General features: G+C 57.0%; 1 protein-coding gene across 4 annotated transcripts in view; it reads left to right on the top strand.

Moving 5' to 3' along the window:
• The window catches only part of Ccdc85c (coiled-coil domain containing 85C), a 74,662-nt gene extending 56,629 nt beyond the window's left edge, over nt 1–18,033 (top strand). Inside the window, exons 2-7 of one of the 4 annotated variants that reach the window (XM_029484706.1) lie at nt 757–830; nt 5,550–5,588; nt 10,099–10,206; nt 13,732–13,827; nt 14,442–14,540; nt 15,239–18,033. In XM_029484706.1, the coding sequence (XP_029340566.1) occupies nt 757–830; nt 5,550–5,588; nt 10,099–10,206; nt 13,732–13,827; nt 14,442–14,540; nt 15,239–15,328 (506 nt within the window). In that variant the 3' untranslated portion in view covers nt 15,329–18,033. The remainder of the gene's footprint in view (nt 1–756; nt 831–5,549; nt 5,589–10,098; nt 10,207–13,731; nt 13,828–14,441; nt 14,541–15,238) is intronic. The other 3 variants (XM_029484704.1, XM_021179452.2, XM_029484705.1) reach the window with 3 other exon arrangements.
• Nucleotides 18,034–18,156: the final 123 nt, after the last annotated feature.

Genomic DNA, 18,156 nt, shown 5'->3' with positions numbered 1-18,156 from the left:
TCTGGGCCCCATGATTGGTGATTGAGGAATTCCCCACATGTGTCCTCTTTGGGGGTGGAAAAGGAGGTGGGGGAGGGAGCACAGAGCCTAGGGTGGTCGGCTTTTTTTTCCCCCCTCGAAGCCCTAAGCCCTTCACCTGTTGCATGACCTTGTTCACATTCAGGGAGGGTCTTTCCACCTCAGTTGCTGTCTTCGTGTCAGTCACAAAGGCACGCCCAGATGCGCTTTTTTTTTAAAACAAAACAAAACAAAACATTTATTTATTTATTATATGTAAGTATACTGTAGCTGTCTTCAAACACCCCAGACAGAAGAGGACATCAGATCTTATGAGAGATGGTTGTGAGCCACCATGTGGTTGCTGGGATTTGAATTCAGGACCTTCGGAAGAGCTCTTAACCGCTCTTAACCGCTGAGCCATCTCTCCAGCCATCTCTCCAGCCCAGTTCAAACCAAACACGCTCTTAACCCATCCACTAGGGTCTCTCACTGACTGTTTCCCCACTACACAGTAGAGAAGGAGATCCTGGGCTCTGGGCCCTGAGGAGGCTGTCTCTGGCTGTGGATTTTTGTGCCAACTACTCTTGGCCGCAGAAGGAATCACCCCAGGAACATGTAGGCCAGGGAACACACCATCATCTTCCTGGAAACCAGACTTCAGGGACCACATGAGGGAGTGCTAGGCTAGAGTGGGGTGTGTCCATGCGGTGAGCTCCTGGTGGCTAACGGACCGCCTTCTTCCCCTCTGTCCTTCAGATCCCTCGTCCACTTACATCAGGCCATTGGAGACCAAGGTGAAGCTGTTGGACGGTGACAAGCTCCCCCCACAGGTAAGTGAGTCACCAGGGTATTGGCTATAGGGGTAATGGCCATTCCTTTAGAGGCCATCCCATCTCCAGTTTCTCTGGGGCTCCCATAGCTTCCTCCTTACCCCAGCTGCCTCTTCAGCTGTCTCCCAGATAGCCTGGCCACAGACCCACTCCTCGCTCTAATCCTGGCTCCGGGTGGCCAGGGCTTGCCAGCCTCGCTGACCCCGACCCCCTGCTGGCCAGTTCCTCACTAGGTCTACCCTGCTCACATGGACAGTTGGGGTTGTGGGTCCACGGAGGGAAAGCAGCATTAGGATGGAAGCAGGTGAGGGACGTGGTCATGGCTGCTGGTCGAGAGGAGGTGTCTACTGAAAGGGAGTGGAGCCTCTTGTGGACTGTGACCGGACATGGGGGAGAGACCAGCAAACACCTCTGCTCTTGGTGGGGATGGCAGAGGGCCTGGTGACGAGAGACTGTGGTATGCTTTGAGTAGACAAGCAGACCTCCAGACTCCCTGTTCCTGAACCCACCCCTGGCTCCATCGGAGCCTCTCCCTCCTCTGTTATACCTGCTGGTATAACGTAAGTGTATGTGGCCATCCCTGGATGAGACGGCTTTAGACATTGCTCAGATGCCTGGTCCTGTTGCCATGTGACCTGCTGGGCCCAATGCCCACTGCCCTACACAGGAAGACAGTGACGTCCTCTGTCTACTGGTGGCCATCGGGAGGCTCACATCCCAACAGTGGATTTAATTTAGTCCCGCTGTGTCACCTCCATAGGCCACCCTGCTGAGGCTAGTCTCACTTGGTGGGGTAGCATGCAAGTGCTTACTGGGAGCCTGACTGCACGCGGTTGCTATGGGGCTTCAGGGGATAGCGGTGCCAGCAGTATTGCGGAACCCAAGGGCAGCACCTACTCTAGAGAAGGCCCACATCCACCTGGAGGGGAGGGAGTTGTTCGTGCCAGTGCTCACTCCTGCTTGACGGGCCACTGCTTGCCGAGTGAAGGCTGGCACCATGTGCCAGGGCCCCAGCTCAGGCCCTGTGGTTCCCCACCACCACCATCCCCGCCCGGCAGCGCCAGCCTCGGTCTGGCCTTTGTTCCTGTGGAGAGGCAGATGAGGAGTCCCCTTTCAAGTTCAGGATGCTGTTCCACTGTCCTTTCCACAGGAAGTGTGCTCCACCATCAAATCAGAGAACAGTCTGTGCCCCCTGTTTTCACGGGCATTGAGGTTGTACTTGACATTTAGTCTCTGCTCTCAGGGCCACCTTGCCCCATTGGGAACCTGTAGCCCAGTTTCAAGTGTTGGACCAGGCCATGGCCTTGTACAACAGGTGGGTGTGAAAGCCACAGGGTAGCAGTCCCTCCCACCCTCCCTCCCTGGGGCAGCCACAGTCCCACATGGAAGCCTTCCCTACCCATAGCTGTGCTCACTTGCCTTCCATCCCCCGTGCAGGAGGCTGAGCCTTCAGGCCTGAGCAGGGGCCAGCCCTGTCCTCCAGGGATTAGCTCTAAACTCTGGGCCTCCTCCATGCACACCTTAAGGTGTGTCTCCACTTACTCTGAGCTTTCTCGGCCCTGGGCTGTCTGTCATGTTCTTTCCTGTCCCTACTCCCTCCTGACTGCCAACTGCCTGAGGAAGGGCTCTTGGAGCCCCAGATCCACGCCTCTATCCCCTGCCACACCTGAGCTGTGCATGAGCCTGGGAAGCCCCCAGCTGCTCCCCACCCAGTCTCTGAGGCCCAGAAGGGAAGCTGACTCCCACCTGGGCTCAGGAAGATCTGGCTGCCCCGAGGGAGCAAGTGCACAAGGCCACCACCATGCCGTGGCTGCCGGACAGGGTTTGGGCATCTTGAGGAAGGAGACGATGATGGCAGGACAGTCGCTGCCCTCACTCCTCAGCCTCAGGGCTCTGCTGTGTGGAATTTCATGATTCTGTCGTGAAATCATAGTCCAACAGAAACCCCCAGCTCCTCGCAAAGCTGAGAAATTGCCCACTGGCGAAAGGCAGGCGTGAGGAATGTTCGCAATACTGTAAGGTGATGCGTCCTTGGGGTTTGAGCAGGAGGCCAGAGAGTCCCCCTGATCCTACCCCCACTCCCCTCCACCCCCATAGCCTCTATTTAACTCTGAAACAGCTTTCATTAAAAATGTGCCAGGGAGCTCACAGGCTGAATTACTGCAGCTCAGTTCATATTTTCTTTCTCGTGCCGGCTTTAAAATCTCATCAACACAGCTGCTTCCTGCATGATGGTTCATCCCAGGGCTCCGTGCGTAGTATTTCTCCTGCAGATCCTCTGTGCCCAGCCAGGACCCGAGTAGGGGCAGCTGTAATTGATGCTGGGGTCTCTGGTTAGAGTTCCCCCATCCCCCCGGCTCCCCCGCCGGGCCGATAAATGAGACCTCCAGAACCACAAAGAAGCCAGCCTCTCACTAAAAGAGCAAGCAGCCCTGGCGGTCTCTCACTCAGGCCGGAGGGCCCACTGTGGCTGCGGCTGTGGCTACGGCTGCAGCCCTGGAGGGAGGCCGCAGTCCAGCCCTGCAGCCGGGAGGCACCTGAGCCCTGCTCTGTCCCCAGACCTTTATGCTCTTCTGCACAGGGCCAGATACCACGGGGTTGCTGAGTGTAGCCCGTGATGATGTCTGCACCAGACACAGGTAGAGAAAAGGTCTGGATGGGGGGTGCTTCCTGGCACGGGTGCTCTGGTAACTCGCTTGGGCTGCCGAGTTGTGCCCGTATGGTGGGAATGCACAGACAACCAAGCTCACTCTCTGCCCAGGAGGCTGGAAGTTGAATGTTAGGGTGACAACAGGGTTGGTTTATCCCTAGGCCTCGCTCCTGGCTTGTTGACGGCACCTGGTCCCCATGTCCCTCATACTTTCCTGTCTTTGACCTGATTGGTCTCTTTAAGGAGGACACCAGGCACCCTGGGGACCTTACTTTAACTTGCTCACCTCTGTGAGGACCCCCACCTCCGAAGGGATCTCATCCTAAGGTTTGGACCGGGGGTGTGGGGACTTAGCCACATGATGGGGCAGTGTGGCACTAGCCTCGTGTGAACCATCAGAAAATGAGTTTGGGCCCTGCACGGATCTGGGTTCAGGCCATTTCTGTCTCATTGTTAGCCTGTAGCTTCAGGCAAAGCTCCCTGTCTTCTGTGCCTCAGTTTCCTCCACGAAAGTCAGGGACTACAGTGACACCCAGCACAGGTCTGGTGTGGCCCTGGGAGCACTCCTTGTCTGTCTGCCGTTTCCTGATCCCGAGGGCCTCTGGCCGTGCCGTGTTGGCAGATAACCTCTGCCTGTTCCTGCAGGAAGTGCTCCATGTTGTCCTGTGTCTGAATTTGGAACAAGCCTTTTAGGAGCCATCCACCATCACCCAAAACCCTGTGGGGCCCCCATTTTTGTCGCCCACATCCCTGAGCCTGAGGAGGGTTGGGCTCCCCATCCACGTGTCCCTCTGAGGTCATCGGTCTCCCCCCCTCTTTACGGCAGCGGCAGTTCAGCTGGGCAGTGTCTGCCTTGGTGCCCGACACCTAACAGAACTCAGGGTACCCCTGTTCTACCCCTGTGATGTGGGCTGGCACCTTGCCCCTTGCCTGGGCACTACAGTGCCACAGCTCTGGAAGACTTGAAATGTTAGGACCTGAGTCTGTCTATTTCCTGCCAGGGACCCCGTTAGCAGAAGGGCAGGGCAGCTTGGTGGCCGGATGAGGGTCTAGGCTTTGTGCCCCCCACCCCCCCTCAACTGTGAAGGCTTGCTCAGGGAGCATCTAAGAGTAGAACCTAGAGATGGCTCACTAGTGCCACCTATCTGCCGGGGGAGGAGGGGGACACTGGGCAGCTGGTGTAACATTTCTGTGCTTCGGTTTCCTTATCCGGGGGGATAAAAAAGGCCACTAATATACCTGCCATATATGTCACTCAGAGAGTGTCACTCAGAGGGCCGTGGTGGAAAACCGCTGAGACATGGGCTAGCTGGCAGTGAGGGCCATGTTGGGAGTAACTCTACAGCCCCGGTGCTCCCTGGTCTGACCGCAGTAGGTATGTACACCAAACAGAGGCCACGTATCTTACCCACGTCTAGTAAGGCTTTCATACTGTAAGCCTGCATCCCTCCGATATCTTCCTGCCTGGCCCATCTCTCTCTCATCTCAGCGAACCAAACGGGACCTGGAAGGGTGAGGTAGTCCCTACAGTAGTGGGGATCGGGCTGTCCGGCGAGTAAGCCACACTTCATCACAGGCCTCTAGTGTGGTGGTCCCTCCAGCAGGTTTGACAAGCGGAGGTATATGAGATTGCCTGGGTGGTAGGGGGCGTGGTGCCAGCTGGGCCGGAAGTGACCTTATCACCTCATCTGAATACTAATGAAAAGAAGTCTCAGGGTCCCCAGCCAAAGCCGCCGCCCCTTTGTCCCTAATGGCCTGCCAACGAGTTCAGATGAAAGAGGAAGAAAGCAGAGCCAGTTGGCATTGTGGGGTTGCCTCTCAGAGCTGGCTGGGGCCTTGGGGGTACCCCTAGGCCCTCCAGGAGGCTGCATTCCCTAGAAGGCTATTTGGGCTTGTCTCAAAACATCGAGTGGCTTTTTAGGGTCCTCTCTCCCAACCCCAAGTGTGGTGAAACTAGAAACTACCCTGGCCCATCTGAGACCCCTTGGCTTTGGCCAGTCCATGTCCAAGGAAAGTGACCAGGCAGACGGTGTAGGCAGGCAGGGTGATGCTGTCTTCTCTCCTTCCAGCTGCCCCGCCCCTACGGCTGCCAGAGAAGCCAGCTCCAGGTAGAACTGCCGGGGAAGGGGGGTTTGCAGTGGCTCTGAGGGGCAAGAGGGCTGCTAAGCACTGTGTGCTGTGTCTGCTGTGTCTCCTCTCTTACGTTCCTCCCTGGGCTCTGACCACTTCTAGAACGCACTAGTCCTGCCTGTAGATTCCTTTTCGGCAGTGTTCCTTCTGAGCTGACACTAATTGCTGCCTTGCAATGTAACAACAAGCCAGTCCTGCAGTGGTGTTGCTTGTCCGACCTTTCTCGCCGGCCTATCGCAGAATGCCCCCGGCAGGAGCCCGTGTGCCGGTGGGAATAGCAAATATCCTTCTTCCAACAACCACCCCACATCCTCCTTCTGATGCCACCCTGCCACCTCAGCTCTGCAGCAGGACCCTTACAGTGCAGGACCGGGGGATGCTACACCATTGAGTGGTAGAGCAAAGGCCTGGCCCACACAGCTGTGGCTGCCAGGAGGGAAAGGACCAGGTCATGCGGCCACATCTCAGCCCGTGGGTCCTCACTGTTGGGTGTTTGAAAACTTCCCTGGCTACTCACCACACAGTTGTAATGACCAAAGATGTCTTAAGACATCTCCAGATATCCCCAGGGGCAGAGTCATCCCAGCCGAGAGCCACTGACCAATAGCAACAGGACCGTGTGCCAGGCCCTGTGCCTGGGGCTGCTTGCCTGTGCCAGCAAGGCACACAGCAAAGTGATCAGGTTCAGTGTCAGCTGACAGCCGCAGTGGAGTGACATGTGTATCAGGCTTCCAATTCCCCCTGCTCTGCTCCACGTGGTCTAAATGGCTGGAAATGTCCGTAGGCTCTGGCAGAGGCTGCTCCTCTTTGGAGACTTGCGCTCCTTCCTCTGCCTGGGAGCTCCACCTTAGGGAAACCTGATACAAGTACCACCTGGACTCTGTGGGCTTTGCTCTGGATTAGGCCCGCTGAGCCCAGAGCAGTGTGTGGCCCTGGCTTCTCCTGGTAGAACAGCTTCCAGGAGGATTGTAGTCTGCCTACTCTGAAGTCCTCCCTCTGCTATCTGCAGTGCTCCCTCTGCTTCTAGCCTGGCCAGTGAGTTGGGGAGCTGTCTGTTTCCAGGTGGAGCAATGCTTTCAGGCTGCCAAGGCTCCAAGAGTATTATTCAGAGTAACCCGGGCTATTGATTACACGTGGGTGAGCGGCCCTTCCTCCTTATGGCCAAAGATGATAGAGGCAGGTCATCAGACCCGGGAGGCAGCCCTTCCCCCTCACGTTTCCACAGATCCATGGTGGGGGGGGGGAGTAACAATGCCTGCAGCAGTGGGCTTCCCCGACCCCCGAGATAGAAGCAGGCTACAGTAAAGTGAGCAGGCTTCCCAGGAACTCTGGGGTCCAAGCCACCCTAGCTTCTCGCCGAGCATCACTGTGTGGTGCCACAGGCTTGCAAGTTTGTACTGTATGTGTTGAGTGGCCTGGACGCTGCCAGGGAAGGAAGAGTTGGCAGGGGCCCCCATGCCCTGTGAAAAGCCCACCTCCCCACACTGGTAGCACCAGCAGCCAGGAGCAAGTCCACCTCTGGGCCCTTGGTAGTCCTGTAGTCCTTTTCCCAGTCAGTCCTGAGTCAGCACGGGGCTCTGGGCCTTCTGCTCTGAGTGGCCCCATCAGGCAGGGCGCGTTCCACCCCAGGCCTGGAGGCATTCACGTGTGAGGCCTCCACGCGTGGGGCATGGTGTTGTGCCTCGTAAACACGTGAGGGCTCCCTACAGATGGCACATTTTAGGGAATGAAGTTCTCCTGGAGCAGGGAGATGTGAGGTGTTACAGTCCAGGAAGGGGTCCCTGGCACAGCCTCTGGTCATCTGCCTTCCCCAGCAAGGAATCTCAGGTGGGTGGGCCATGGGCACTGAAGGGCAGCCTCCTTTGGTACCCGCCCTCTGACAGTGCTTGCCTGGGCTTCTCCAGCATGGGGTTCCTCCTCCCTGAAGGCTCCATATGCAGAAATTCCTGGAACTAGGAAGGCAGTGGAGTCTGGCAGTATCAGCGGAGTAGCCAAAGGTCACATACCAAGGCCGGACTAGGCACTAAGGAGGGGTGGCATCAGATGCTGGCCTTGGGTAGAAGCCGGACTCTGAGTCCCAGGGCAAATTGACCCCGCAGCTTCCTGGGTGTCCTCACTCCTAGTTCAGAGTCCTCGTGCTGCCCCTCAGAAACCATAGGAGTGGGCAGAAGAGGTGCGTCCTTGTACGCTCAGACAAGAGAGAGGAATGCAGGGTTAGCTACTGCAGCTGCAGGGACCCGGAAGTCTTGTGCCAGCCCGGAGCAGGCTGAAGGAGACCCCACCTTCCCCTTAGGATGTCAGGGCAGATGGTCTTCCTGTAAGGCCATTTGTTCTACACTGACAAATGCCCTGCCCTTCCAGGGGTCTGCAGCACTCCCCACCCCCACCAACCCCAGGAATTCTGCTCTGCCCAGGGCTCTAGGCGGCAACTTGCAGCCTTTTTAATTTGGCTTTGAGCGTGGCGGTGGTTACTCATTTGATGCGTCATTAGTCACATTGCCCCTTAATGAGAGATTATGTGCGTTTTCCCCTGCCTGCCTCTGTGGCTTGCTAATAAAGTCCTGTGCACACACAAACATTTATAGATGCTCACTCAAAGTGTGCGGGTGAGGAGTTGCATGCAGCTCATTGGGACGCCTCCCCCCCACCCCCAGGAAATTACCCAGGACTCTGTGGAGGGGTGCGGGTGGGAGGGGAGGGGGCCTTAGCACATACTACAGTGTTTTCAGTTCAGAGCCTGTCTGATTGAGGGCCAGAGATTCTGTGGGAAGGGAGCCTAGCCCAAACATAATCCTGTGTGGGGGTGAGGACAGGACAGGACAGGACAGGACAGGTACTGCCTTCTTGGTCGTAGGCTGGCGGGAAACAGACCAGGCTGCAATCTGTTGCCACTCCTGGTCCTGTGGCCAAATGGGATATCACTACACATTCTCTGCTGGGCTGATAACCGGCCTCTGGTGTCTTCACTTTGTCCACCAGTCACAGCAAGGTGGCAGGGACGTCTTCATGTCCCCATAGAACAGCATTGGTAGGCAAGGTCCCATGAGGACTGATATATGTGTTTATGTGTGGACATTAAGAGCTCATTAGAATTTAGATGGTGCTCTCTGCTGAGAACTATTCCGTGGTGACGGAGAACTGACAGTGATTTAGTTTAGGGTTTTGAGTGGGGCTTGGGTGACCCCTCAGGGAAGCACGGTGGCTGAGGAAAGGGTCACTCATGGTAGACTTAAGAAGTACTGGGGACATTTGGGGACAGTCTCTATCCTTGAGACCCGGTCCTAGGGCATTCCACTCAATCTGGTCCTGTGTCAGGGAGGATTGATTTTTCTGTGGCCTTTAATGCCTCGCAGTGGCCTGCACAAGTCCATGGTGAGGGTACCACAGCCCCACTTGATGGCTAAGGCCATTCACGAGGTCTCTTGGGAATCTCTTGGCAGATGATGCTGGCTGGGGCTGTGCCTAGTGTAAGAGTCATGAGGAGTTACCTCAGGAGGCTTCTGGGTACCCAAGAGTCTTGGGTATGAGTCTGGGTCATACCCGAGGCTGAGAAAACAACCCCAGCCCTCTGTACCTGCTCCCTGGCCTTTGAACACCAGACCCCTGTATATCCTGTGGTCTCATTGGCAGACTTCTTCTCTGGTTGGACTCTGTGGTCTCTACAGGTTGGAGGTGGTATAGTGATGTGGAGTGACTACCCCACCTCTTTGGTGGTCCGGCACCTCTGTCTTCTGTCTGAGCTCTCTTTCACTGTTTCCACCTGCAGGTGGCCAAGGCCCTGTGACTGGCAGGAGGCCAGCCCTGGAATGTGGGGATCCCTTCCAGGCTGGGTGAGGGGGCTGCCGGGAGGGAGAAGGAAGCCCTCCGTAGGGCTGCTGCCCGCTTCCTGCCAGCCAGCCTGGCCTCTTTCCTTCCTGCTTTGTCTGGGGAACTCAGCAGCCTGCCGATTTATGGACATTCCTCTGCAGTTTTTATCTGCCTCGTGGGTTCCTCCTTCCCTTTGAAGTCTCAGTGGCTTAGGGAAGAAGGCTGTCTTCTGTGGGGCTGGCTGGCCTGAAGGTGGACAGTCTGGGCCACACCTGTCCACCACGCAGTTTCCCTGGCCCACCCTTAGCGACTCTGGCTCCTGGTCTTAGGTCACTAGCCTGGCTTACAGGGTTTTTTTTTTCTCCTAAGGGAGCCACCTCAGGGCAGCATATGTGTGTCCATCCTTCCTCCTCACTCTGGTTTGCACTGGTTCTTGTGGATTCAGAACACCCGCCCAGGCCTTCTTTGGGTGGGGTGGGGAGTGGGGTTCTCTTTGTCTGATAGTAGAGGCAGTCTGTGAACAGAGGTGAGCGCCTGGGAGGGTGTGCTTGAGCCAACAGATGGCTGTGTAGAGGGTGACACACTTCTTAAGCACAGCGCCTGGGCTAGGGCAGGGTCTTGGCTTAGGGGCCTTGGCCCTTCAGCCCTCCCTGGATCTTACTGGCTTCTTTCCCCTCCTAGCAGGCAGGCTCCGGAGAATTCCGTACCCTTCGGAAAGGCTTCTCCCCATACCATTCGGAATCCCAGCTCGCATCCCTGCCGCCCTCCTACCAAGAAGTCCTACAGAACGTAAGTGTCCCCACCAAAGGTCCCCACTGCTCCTGGTCCAGACCTTCCGAATCGTTGCCCTGAGCTCCAGAGGAGACAGATAGAGGCGGGACAGGCTGGCTACAGCCCAGGGCATGCGGGTGGTCTGTGGGTGAAAGCCGAGCTTGGACGGCCAGCCCTGAGTGGTCTTCCTTACTCTATCCTCCTGGGACGGGGCCCTGGGCACCTCATGGGGACCCAGCGAGGAGGTAAGAAGCAAAGTGTTGGGTAGGTGACATTGCTTGACTTCCAGGGCAGTGTGTGACAGCCATGGCAGGGGGCTGCCAGAGCGAGCACCGTATTCTGTGCAGCTTGTGACTGTAGCCGAGAGAGGAGGCCTGCTGGCCTGAGATTTAGGCTTTGGAGCTGAGGGATGAAGCTTCAGGAGTTAATGGGCTGCGTCTCAGGACCCCCTCAGGCCTCTGGGGTCACCTTCCGCATGCTCACCTGGGCTTTGTCCTGCCTTGGATGGGAAGAAGGTGACTGCTGGGAGTCAGCTCTCAGAAAGTGACTATGCATTCGTTCGTGTTTGTCGACCCAGCAGAGAGGGTTGTGGGATGCCGTTGTCACCTGCCCTGTGGGACAGTGAGACAGCAAGCTTCCACTGGTTCAGGCTTACAGAGAGCATCCCTGTGGGAGTCCCTGTGGCTGCTCACACATTTCACACCAGTGCGGCGGGCACCTGGAGGGACGTCCTGCGAAGTATGTGGGTCCCTCCCCTGCTCTGCACCCTCACCCCTCCCATGATGGCCAGCAAGGCTGACCATGGCCTTTCTGTGGCCTTAGTGGGCCACAGTGCTGGCATGAGATGGCTCATGCATCGTGACTGGCAACCAATCCTTGGCTCTTTCTCTCCCAAACCCTGGCTACCTCCTCTACCTGTCCAGGAGCCCTGTGACCAAATGATGCCTGGTCACGATGCTTCACCATGAAGGGCTCCCAGAGCTAAGGGTGCCACCCAGGGGCTGGTTCCCCAGGCTTTGCCCCCCCCCCCGCCCCGCATTCTGCTTTCCTCCATTCTGGTGGCATAGGCGACTGAAAACAACCTGCCGGGTGGTGAACTGAGGGCTTTCAAATGCTGGCAAATGCAGTGCTGGTTCTGGTTCCGGGTCAGCCTGCCAGGTCCCAGACCACTTCCTATAGCCCCTAGGGGACACCCCCTCAAGCTTCAACAGTGAAGGCTAGCGGAATGTGGGAATGTTCTGGAAGGTTTCATGGTGGAGGCCATGAGAGGAGAGCATGTGTTTCACCCCAGAAGAGGCTGCCGCTTTGCTCTTAGTGGGAGGAAGTGAGCATTATGGGATGCAGCAGATTGCAGGGCCTAACGGGCCTGGAGGTCAGCGGTCACTGTGGGCCTGCAGAGGAGGGGGATAGCTCCGTTCCATGACCTTCATGTCATCTGTTGAGGGTAGTGAGCCAACAGGCAGAGGGCAGGGCAAGCTGGGGGTGGGGGGGGGGGAGGCTTTGGGTGGAGTGGCCCGAGGATACCAGCCTTAGCAGTTACTACTGCTAAGTCAGTGCTGTCACTGCCTGGTACTGTCTCCTCCGTACCGGGGCCGGTCTCCTTAAGGTGCACAGGGTTCAATAGTGCAGCAAGGTCAAATGTCAAATGTTGGAAGTCCCTAGATAAAAGTGGGTGGGTATATGCAATCCCATCCTTTGCTGCCGCCAGCCTCTGGAGGAGCGTTAAGGTGTGGACAGGCACCTTGGGAAAAGTTGGTCCTTCCAGGCTTAGACTCATGTCCACCAGCTGACTTGGACAAACACACTGCCCTCATCTGTGGGATGGGTTTGTTTGTTTAATCCCTCTGGACTGACCTGCCCTGAGTGCCTTGGTGATTGGGAGGACTCCGTGGGCCTGAGTGACGCTAAGCCCAACGCTAACCCCAATACCTCAGTCGCTCTAACCAGTCATTAAGAGTTGAGCAATGGCCGTTATCCTTTTCTGAGCCCCAGGCCCTGCCCTCCCTGATACCTGCTGCCTGGGGACGATCTGAGCCAGGAGGGCCGGACTGCATTTCTCCACTCGCCTCCTGCATTTCTCTCGAGGCTGCTTCCTGGAGGGGCCCCTAGCCGTCCCTTAGAGACTGGTACAGACGAGGAAGCAGGCCAGGTGCATCAGGACAAACTGGGGATAGGGTCTTCCCTAGGACAGGGTGGCAGTACGCATAGGGAGGGGTGTGGGCACCACAGTACATTTTAGGACCAGACCTCTCTTTATTCATTTGGCTGGCACCCTCTGCTGGCCGGTGGGGGAAGTGTGGCCTCTGCTCAAGACCAGCCTAGCTTGGGCAGCAGACCAGGGGGCAAGATACCATTCACTCCCTTTCCCCATCTGGCTCCCCCGTGCAGCCTGGGCTGGAGTTAAGAGACATACTCTCTGGGCATTCTCCCGTGTTCTGCATGCTTCCCGTGACATGTGACACAGGAAGGGAGGAAACGGAGGCTCAGAATCAAGTCCCAGTGAAAGGGACCATGCCCAACTCTGGCTTTCCTAGATCCCCCGTGCCTATGTCAACACAGCTGTCATCAGCCTGTGAGACCCTGGTAAGCTTCCTTGCCAGATGGCCCGAGAGAAATGGGCTTGGCAGACAGGCTGTCAGTGGAAGGCCCTGGGCCTAACTGAGGGACAACCATAAAATCCCTACTGGGCTTGTATGGTGGCCATGGCTGGACAGGATTCAGTCCTTCTTGGGTCAGCTTCTTTGATTGCTGGGAGCGGTCTCTAGGGCCCAGGTCTTGCAGAGGGGGTAAGTAGTTCTGTCTTCAGGCTGATCCCCAGGCACCAGGTTACGGCTGTCTAGTGCTTTGGCTGCAGGACACTCCCCCTCCTACTCGTTCCTGGAGCACTTCTTGGTGTTTTCTTGATTGTCCTGCGTTCCATAATTATAGCCCAAGGCAGAAGCCTTTGCCTTGCTTATGGTCATCAGGAGGAAGGGAAGCTAGCGGGAGGTGGGGTCAGCTTCAGAAGGACTGGGTCCCCTCCTGGCCCAGCCTGGCCTGTCTTCAGCTCTTACCCTGAACATGTGGCCGGTAGCTGACTCACCACCCAGGTGGCCAGGACTGGGCCAAGGGACAGGAGCAGGGCTTAGGATAGGTTGGGTGGGCTTTGGACTTGGACAGTGGGGTTGAGCCTCCCTCTGCCTGCTGAGTGACATGAATCTCTGGCTCTCACAAGACGCTCATGCTACACCTGTAGAACAACATGCATGCTCTTGTGTCCCCCGCTCTCCTCCTTTTGTTCTGCAAGCCACCACCATGTCATCTACAGAAGAGGTGGCATGGCCAGGAAGCATGGGGACTAGCCAGGCAGATAGCAGCTCCTAGGATACCCGCCTCTCACCCACACTTCTCCTCTAACTCCCACCCCGACCCCAATCTCCTCCTGCCTGGGTGTTGGCTCCACGTAACTCACACTGGTGTTCATCCAGTGACAGGTGTCCGGGACCCAGACAGTGGGGTGTGAGGTTTGGGGTGGGGGGCTCATCTGTGCTGCTCTTTCTACAGGGCCCAGCCTGTCCCGTACCCGAGCTGCCCTCACCCCCATCCACCGTCTACAGTTCGGCAGGACAGAAACCCGAGGCTGTCGTGCATGCCATGAAGGTAAAACGTGCCATTTGTCTCCTCCTGAGCACAGGATGGGGGACCTTAGGTTCATGACACCCCAGCCCCCACAGGTGCTATCTCCAAGCTTGGGCCACTTGAGCTGGGGGAGATGATGTGTCCCTCCTTGTTGGCGGCTGGGGACCCAGAGTTGTCTGAAGCCCCTGGGACTTGGGCTCGTCAGTTGTGTGCTCTGCCCGAGGCATTGCTGCTGAGGGAACTGACCCGGTATCGGAGGGCAAGTGTTTCCCTCGGGCCAAAGAGAGGCCCAGCTTAGGAGTGACTCTGGCATGGAAGGTCCAGGCCAGCCTCGTGCCTCTAGGTACAAGCGTGCAGGCTTCATGACTCTGGTGTCTAGAGCTCAACCGTGCACCAGGGCTCTCTTGGTTCCCTTTGTGTGTATACCACGGACCTCACCCACCCTTGTGCAGGGACACTCAGTCACAGTGGGAGCTGGCAGTGACTGCCGTGTCCAACGTGGATGGGCACAGGCTGTCAGTCACATCCTCTGTTGGCACCGGAAGCAAGCCCACCTGACACCCCTGCCCAGCCTCTCCAGTCCCCTTGGTAGCTCTCTGCTGGCCTCCCCCTGACCGTCTGCTTTTTCTCTTCAGGTTCTGGAAGTACATGAGAACCTTGACCGGCAACTTCAAGACAGCTGTGAGGAGGACCTGAGTGAGAAGGAGAAGGCCATAGTGCGAGAGATGTGCAACGTGAGGCACTTTCCTCCCAGGCTGGGGCTGGGGCCTGGGGGCGGGGGCTGGGGCTGGGCTTAGGGCTGGACCAGGGCTGGGCCCTGGGAATGTGGCCACCTGCTTCTCACTGGCTTAGCTATGGCTTGGGGAGGATGACTGGCTTTGGGAGTCCTGCCTCATCAGACCCACCATACCTCACCCTTCAGCGAGGCCCCTGACCAGATCTATCCCTCCCCAGTGGTGCCAGGCCTGGGACTCTGGACAGAGCCTGAGCGCTGGTTTCTTTGCTCACTGGTGCCCCCTGGTGGCCTCTGGCCATGCACGTAGACTATTCTCTACCTCTTGCCATCTCCACTGGACCCTCATAGGTGCCTGCAGGAGAGTGGGTTTACAGGGTCTGGTCGTGGGGCTTAGGTTGAGTGGGGTGCCCTGAGGTGCACCTCATGCCGTCTCCTGAGTCTGTGGACCCCACTGGACATCTTCAAGGATGAGTTCACACCCAGGAGTAGCCTGCTTGGGGCTCAAGCATGACTTTGACAGTGGGCAAAAGCGAAGTCTCAGCACCTCTCCTAACTTCCGGTGGCCTCAGCTTTCTCTCCCAGCTCCCGGGCTTTGAGGACATGGGTGATTTTACAGGGTGGTAAGGCGGTAGGTAGGTGCGGCCAGTGGGTAGGTTTGGGGCGAGCCTTTCACTGATGCTGTGTGCCTCCTCACAGGTGGTCTGGAGGAAACTGGGGGACGCCGCCAGCACCAAGCCCTCCATCCGGCAGCACCTGTCTGGTAATCAGTTCAAGGGGCCGTTGTAGGGCCGCTTCTCCGTGGACGTGGACTGGCCCTGCCTGGAGTCTGAGGCCTTAGACCTGGCAGAAACTCTGGCCCAGCCACCGTCTTTCTCCGTGGTGAATTGTACATAGGACACGGCCCACCCTGGCTGCCCTGGTGTGATGCTGACAGCCAGGCCTCCACCTCCTGCCTCCCTCACCAGCAAACCTTGGGAAGACGAGAAGCCACTGCTCGCTTGCTCGCTCGCTGCAGCCAAGTGGCCAGGCAGCCTGGCTCCCCGTTTGAGCTCCATGTTCTGTCAGCAAGAAGCCTCTGAGACTCCAAGCCAAGGGACTGTCTGGGAGGTGGCCTGCTCTTAGTAGAAGGTCCCTCAACAAGTATTCTAACTCGCTGTCCCTTACACTGGACAGATGCCACCGGAGCCTGAATCCTGACACAGGTGGCGCTTTTCTGCTACCCGGCCAGAGCCAGGACCCTGGGTCACAGAGCATTGGGCCCCGTGTGTCCATGGCTGGCTGGGAGCTCAGGGTTCCCTGTCACCTGGGGGTCGGTGCCCAGCCACCCCAAAGCCAGCTTCTCCTCCTTAGTATTCACTCCTTCAGTGACATCTCCTCACCAATGCCAGGCTTAGCCACTTTGTAGGTCTCTCCTGCCAGGCTTCCTTTTCTGGTTTTCAGCAACATAGGAAAGTCCTGGAGAGTGTCTGGGCCAGGCTCAGCATTCTCAATGGGCAGGTAGAACTGGGCCATTGCCCAGGGTCACTGTCAATGTGATGGACACCCCCCACCACGCCACCCCCGTGTGTTCTGGGTCACTACGGACAGAGCTACAGGAGCCACCCCTGATCCCCTGATGAGGTTTCCTCGGGAAGGATGGGGCATGCCTGGTTCTGGCTTTAATTTGCTGTGTGGCCTTCAGCCAGCCACTCAGCTTCCCTGGGCCCCCAGCCGTTCCTTCTGCCTCTTGCTCACTCTAGAAACCACCCCAGTTTGGTGGACCTCTGTCCTCACAGTGGAAGAGCTCATGTGGCAACCTACTGGGAACATGTTAGGCCAGGCCAGCCTGTTTGTCATACTGTCTCCTCACAGGTCACATCTGAGCCTTAGCCCCTCCCTCCCTCCAAGGGACCTGTCCAGGGGTCAAATGCGTGCTCATGCCTCAGCCGGCAGGCAGCACAGAGCTGTCAGGGGCGTTCTCTAGCATGGTTTGAGGAGAACGAGGTGCTTTTGTGAACCACGCAGATGCTATCTGTAGGAGGCCCTGGCCACACTTACATCCACACCCATCAGCTGTCCTCACGCAATGGTACTTAGAGCCCCATGCAGCAAGCCCAAAGAGCTTGTCCTTGCCTCAGGTCCCTCCCAAACCCTGTGAGCAGAGGGGACAGGCCAAGAAGGTGGGTGACATCCTTGCTCCCCAACCAGCCCAGGCCCCGTAACCTTGGGTGGTACCCAGCACCTTTGCTGCCCACACCCTTGGGTCCCACACTCTCAGGGGAAAGGCCCATGGCCCTCGGTGTGCCCAGGGAGTGTTGTGCAGGGGCTGTAGGGGACCGGCCTACTGCTCCGGCTGTTGGTGGCACTGGGAAGCTCTTTCTAGGAGCTGCTGTATAGTCAAGCGATAAAACTTGCAACTCCATCTGCCAGCCCCAGCCGGTACTGGGTATTTCTAAGTGGGCTGCTGGGCAGGCAAGACCCTTCCTGGTTCTTTGAAGTCAAGAAACCCCAGAATAATGTTGAGGTGTGTGGGCCCACACAAGGTGGGAGCCAAGTCAGAGAGTCCCAGTCACATTTGTATCAGGACAGTTCAGCCACCTCTGAAATAAGCAATAAGTAAGAGCTCTTGGAGTCTGAAGACAAGACAGACCCTGTCCCTAATGCTGCAGGGCATCCTGGGAATCTAAAGAGAATTTCTCACAGGCCCCTCTGCCCTTGTGCAGGCAGAGTGAGGCAAGCTATACCCCAGCTCTCGGCAGTAGGCTGCCTTCCCTAGGACAGCCTGGGTCATATCTCAAACCTAACAGGAGAGGCCAGCAGCAACCCAGTTGAGCCCCACCCGGGCCAGGGAGGGCAGGTGGTCTTCTGTGACCCATCCCTTCTGGAGCCTTAGCCTTTGCAGTGCTGACTCCACCCCAAGCTCACAATATGCTTGTGCTGGCTCCACCCCCACCCCCACTGTGACAGGTCACTTGGCCCCATCTAGGGTGGCCTGGCCTTCCCTGGAGTCAGAATCTGCTGAGCACATCTTCATTTGCGATCAACAGCCACACGCCAGTGTTTCAAGACAAAGTGACCTTTCATTTTTCTTTCTTGAAACTTGAGAGGAAGTGAGATACATACTACTGATTTTTTTTTTTTTTAAAGAAACAAAATGCATGGCTGCAGAGTGGCAGAGGTGTCTATTTTCATACTGTGGGGGAAAGCGTGCTGCTTTTTGGGAGGGGCTGGAACGCCTGGTTTCTGCCCTAGGCCAGTCTTCTATAGGAGTTGGTGGTGAGACCTGCAGCTGCCCCCTCCTGCCCTGGCCGTGTAGAGCTGGAGACTGTGCACTTCGGCTGTTTCTACCTTCTATTGAACCACTTTGATTTGTGGAGAGAGAAAACAAATAGAACTTTTGATAGTGTGGTAAAGGCATTGATTTGAACTATTTTAGTAAAAGGAGTAACATATAAGATTGTGACAGTGTCTACTTTGAACTAGATAATAAAGGCCTCTTTGTGAGCCTCGGAGCCGGCTGTGTAGTGCTTTCTTCCTGTTGTGAGCTGACAGCTTGTTGGGTGGGCAGCTGGTCCCACGCTGGATAGGAAAGACCACTCATGGCTACTGTCAGGTCAGGAACACGAGGGTCCTAA

Source organism: Mus caroli, chromosome 12 (genome assembly GCF_900094665.2).
Source record: "Mus caroli chromosome 12, CAROLI_EIJ_v1.1, whole genome shotgun sequence".
NCBI lineage: Eukaryota > Metazoa > Chordata > Mammalia > Rodentia > Muridae > Mus > Mus caroli.
The sequence above is the reverse complement of the archived record's forward strand: the minus strand, read 5'-3'. Positions and strand labels throughout refer to the sequence as shown.